Below are 4,692 nucleotides of genomic sequence, written 5' to 3' on the forward strand. Positions count from 1 at the left end.
GCACAGTTATGAGCGTGACATGAGTCAGCCCATTTACAATTCTACTATGCTTGAACGAGAAGTGTCCCCCCCCCCCCCTTTGGGAATGGCCAAAAGATACTACAGTCAGTGGCACGGGGGGTGCTGTGACATTTTCAGAATGAAGATGAAAGTGCCGTGAACACTCCCGTTTTCTACGTGTGGTATTTCAAATAAAGTCATAAAGAAAAGGTTTCTTTAAATGCAGGCCTAGCCTCAACTTTTGTGGAAAAATGTTAATCTGTTAAGACTAATTGATACCAAGTCATGTGCAAAGTAGAGCTAACATTGATTCACTGTTAAAGAGATATTTGAGGATGGTATTCCGCCACACATTTTTGACCACACCATAATATAGCTATAACAGATGCGATGTTATTTGCCACCGTAACCCTTACATTCCTTGGTATATCTGAAACTTTGACTCACCACAATACCTACTGATTGCCTTTACTTCTCGAATGGACACATCACTGTAAACACTCAAATTGACAAGCACACTTTGTAGGGTTTTTGACGAGTCTCATGTGTCGCTAAAGTTGGTGTCTTTCAGATAACCTCGCTCCGACTGACAGAGTGGGCCCCTACTGGCACAAACAATAACAAAAACTTCAAGCAAAGAATGAGTTTGCAGTATATCATCCGACAGCACTTAAACTGACAGTTTTAAGTTGAATAACAAGTAGGCCTAAGGCCCAGGAATTCTTGGGTCACTTCATACTTCTTATCTGCGGACGTGCTATTGAAAAAAATTGAAAGTCATGAGTGGGAGGTGCCTAATCACTTCATAAAATGCAATAGGCATAATTATATACGGTTTTGTGAGTGTCGTATGGGCTATATAAAGGTAGTCATTTGTTTGCAGTCTTCACGCTTGGCATTCTATCTGGCAAAATGGCATCAGCATGGTTGCTCCAGGCTCTATTCACAACGGTTTTGAGCAACGAAATTCTACAGGCAAGACAAGCGGGGACACACGACAAGTTCCTTTTGGCGAACATCACTTCTGGTACACTGAGGGGAAAGGTTGACTCTGGACTTCCAGTCCCGGTGGCAAGGTTCGCTGGCATTCCCTATGCTAGAGCTCCGACAGGTGAGAGACTCTCTTTAAATTACTTTCTCTCTTTTGACACTTCGGTTTCTTCATCTCCCCGCCCCACCCAACCCCAACCTATACTCTCGTTCTTCCCCCTCCTCACCCTCCCTCACATCTCTCTCTCTCTCTCTCTCTCTCTCTCTCTCTCTCTCTCTCTCTCTCTCTCTCTCTCAGTGCCTCTCTCTAAAATGGTTTGGGAACCTGTTACGTATTTCATCTGGCCTGCCAGCCTCGAGAGCCTACAACACCAAACACTTAGGCTACAAAGGAAGAGGAAGGCCACGCAAAAGGGGGATCGAAGATGTCAAGGAAACCCTGGGAAATCATAATATCACAACTGAAAGAGACGCTTAACATCAACACAGGATGAAAAAGTAAAAAGTAAAGTAAAGTATCTTTACAAATCAGCTGCTCTGTCTCCAGTTGAAATATTTGGAAAACTTTGAAGTCCGATACTTTTAGAAGCATAAGTTACGAACTATCTACATCTTTTGAAGTAAATACTGGTGTTAGACAAGGTTGTGTATTATAACCTGTACTTTTTGGAATTGTGGTCGATTTTGTAATGATGTACAGAAAATACAGTGAAACAGGAAATGGATGGACAAATAGCACATAATATTTAGGAGATTTAGATTATGCGGATGACATCTGCCTGTTAAACATCAAAGTACAAGAAGCGCAATGAAAAACAGACGAACTGACAAAAGCTGTAAGAAAAGTTGGCTTTATAATAAATGTATCTAAAACAGAAGTACTACGACTATCATCAGAAACCACACCCATCAATCTTTATGGAGAATCCCTTGCGGAAAGGAGTAAATTCAAATACCGTGGCAGTATTATATCCAAAACTGCAGACTGTCCTGATGTCGTCCACCAAAGACGTAGAAATACATGGATCGCTTTTGTGAAATTAAAAACTATATGGAAGTCAAAAATCGTTTCATTCAAGAAGAAATTAAAAATATATAATAGCACTATTTTGGATGTATTGACGTATGGTTCAGAGATATGGAAAACAAACAAAACACTTCAACGAAAATTGAAAAGCTTCTTAACTAAATTAAATTTTTATAAAGAATTGTATTAATAAAAAGGAATTTATTGCAAATAATGAAGTGTTAGAAAGAGCTGGAATTGAAAATATCAACCCAACCATAAAAATGAGAAGGTGGAGATATCTAGGACATTTTCTTAGAAAGCTGAAGACAAAATTGTCCATCAGACATGGTATTGGAAACAAACTGGAAAATGAAAACGAGGTTGTGCCTCTAGAAGTTATAGAGACAAAATAAGGGATGAGGCAAGCACTCAGGGCCCGGATTTGCTGAAATTGGAGGACCTGTCCAGGGACAGACTAGCGTGGCGTCAACTGTTCTCCGCCTTATGTGCCTGACGATATAGGGAGAGAGTAAGTAAGTAAGTTATGATGTATACGCTAATGTGATTTATTTTTCAATTTCAGGACCACTCCGCTTTAAAGCACCTGCTTCTCCGGACAAATGGACTGGTGTCAGAGACGCCCTGGTGTTTGGGGACGAGTGTCTGCAGCGAGTGGCCGCAAATGATGTATTCAGAGATCCAAACGCTCCTAACAGCGAGGACTGTCTGTACCTTAATGTGTACACGCCGACTAAGAGAACCAGCAGCGCTCCATTGCCCGTCATGGTGTTTATCCACGGAGGAGGGTACAATTCTGGGTCAGGCTCATCCTATGATGCTTCCTACGTTGCAGCTAAAGGAGTTGTATTTGTGACCATTAACTACAGGCTTGATCTTTTCGGATTCCTGTCAACAGAAAATGACATTATGCCTGGAAACTATGGGATGTTGGATCAGGTCGCCGCTCTGAAGTGGGTGAAAAATAACATTGCGTCTTTTGGAGGTGACCCAAATCTGGTCACTATTGTTGGACAAAGTGCTGGGTCAGCTAGCGTCTCTCTCCTCACTCTGTCACCGCTTGCCAAAGGTCTGTTCCACAGGGCGATCATGGAAAGCGGTTCCGCACTTTCGCCTTGGGCAGTCGAATATCCAGGAAATCGAATGACCCATCGCATTGCTGCCCGATTGATAAGCAATGCCGTTAACTGCAATGACTTAAATAATTCATCTGCACTTTTGTCCTGCTTGCAAAAAGTAGATGCAAATACGTTGCTCAAGGCATCCCTTGGAATCACTGGAGCCGTACAAGCAACCCTCATCAATGTTCCTAGAGTAGAAACAACGTTTGGTTTTCTGCCAGACAAGCCAACTGCCTTGTTGTCTAGAGGACAATTCAGCCACGTAGATACTCTGAGGGGGTTTAATAGTGATGAATTTGGAGGAATAATTCCGGCTTTAGCTGGTCCACAACCAGTCACAAGAGAGGTGGCAAAACAGATTTGGAGAGGTCAGCTGGCACAGTTTACTGATATCGACCGGGAAAAGGTACTTAAATCGATGGAGGCAACATTTCTCACAGGTAAGACAACCACTGACGCCATACAGAGAGGAACACTGGACGGTGTCGATTATTTTGTTTTTGGAGCTCCAATGGTTACGGAATTGGAAAAAGTTGTTAGCAAAGCTCCAGAAAAGAAACATTACTTGTACCAGTTCAACTACAGACCAAGCTTCAGCAAAGCGCCACAATGGATGTCAGCTCTACACGGGCAAGAGATGGTATTCTGGTTTAACGCACAAATAGAATTGATCACCGATAAAGGCAATGGGATACCTACTCTTAACGATCGTCTGGTATCTCTAGAAATAATGGGAAGGTGGACCAACTTTGCCAAGACAGGGAACCCTACGTCAACAATTCCTAATGCCCAAGCAACGTGGAACCAATACAGATCAGGAGCCCCGAACTACCTGCTCATCAATTCTGCTTCCGAGGCGAAACGGTTGTATTCCCCACGGGTAGCTACTGATTTTTATCGCAAAGTTCTCGATAGTCTTCAGGGACCCAGCTCAAACTCTATTACCCCCATTGTTGGGTAGAAAATTTTAGATTCTCAATATGAAATAAATACTTCTGTAGTTATAGTTTTTGCTTTTTGGTTGTTGTTTTTTCAGTGTAGCGAACTAATTGGCATCAGTTTTCTTCTGTTCTCCTCAGTCATATTAGGGCTGGCTTGACTCATCCAATCTATTTTTTGCTTGGCCTGACTCTGTGCCATTGCAGCTTCAGTAAAAGGTGTTATTGGCTTTCGAGGCTGGCTGACTAAGTGATATTCGTAATAGGCTGCAAACCATTTTATTTTCTATTAAACATAAAAAAATACTAGGCAGACAGGACTCCGTGTCAACAGTTGCTCTTACATCTTTATTTCTCTACCTGTGTCTTCTAGTGACGTTTAAGGTTTTTCAGGAACATTTCACCTCACAAGCAGTGACCTTACTATCGTGAGTTTTACTCAATGTCCTGGCCTGGCACAGGTGGCAAAAAGTTTATATTAATGTTAAAGTGATAAGCCTTATCTTCGTATTCATAATGGCATCAGGCTTAGATACGAGGGTGTGTGATATCGATAGGAATATTCCGGGAACTTTGTTCTTGGCCAATTTTCATTACCTTTGCTTTTGATGTGCTT

At 42.0% G+C, this 4,692-nt stretch overlaps 1 protein-coding gene across 1 annotated transcript; it reads left to right on the plus strand.

Annotated features, from left to right (window-relative positions):
* The first annotated feature begins 912 nt into the window (after nucleotides 1-912).
* On the plus strand, nucleotides 913-4,099 carry LOC101863585 (cocaine esterase-like). Its single transcript, XM_005098804.2, has 2 exons — nucleotides 913-1,111; nucleotides 2,583-4,099. The coding sequence occupies exons 1-2, from the start codon at nucleotides 913-915 to the stop codon at nucleotides 4,097-4,099; spliced, it is 1,716 nt and encodes a 571-aa protein (XP_005098861.2).
* The last annotated feature ends 593 nt before the right edge of the window (nucleotides 4,100-4,692 follow it).

This window comes from Aplysia californica, unplaced genomic scaffold (assembly GCF_000002075.1).
Source record: "Aplysia californica isolate F4 #8 unplaced genomic scaffold, AplCal3.0 scaffold00193, whole genome shotgun sequence".
NCBI classification, from domain to species: Eukaryota; Metazoa; Mollusca; class Gastropoda; order Aplysiida; family Aplysiidae; genus Aplysia; species Aplysia californica.

Excerpts from the sequence above, each read along its gene's own strand:
- LOC101863585 (XM_005098804.2), top strand. The coding sequence starts at position 913 with ATGGCATCAGCATGGTTGCTCCAGGCTCTATTCACAACGGTTTTGAGC. Across the intron at positions 1,112-2,582 it reads CTATGCTAGAGCTCCGACAG|GACCACTCCGCTTTAAAGCA; the intron begins GTGAGAGACTCT and ends TTTCAATTTCAG.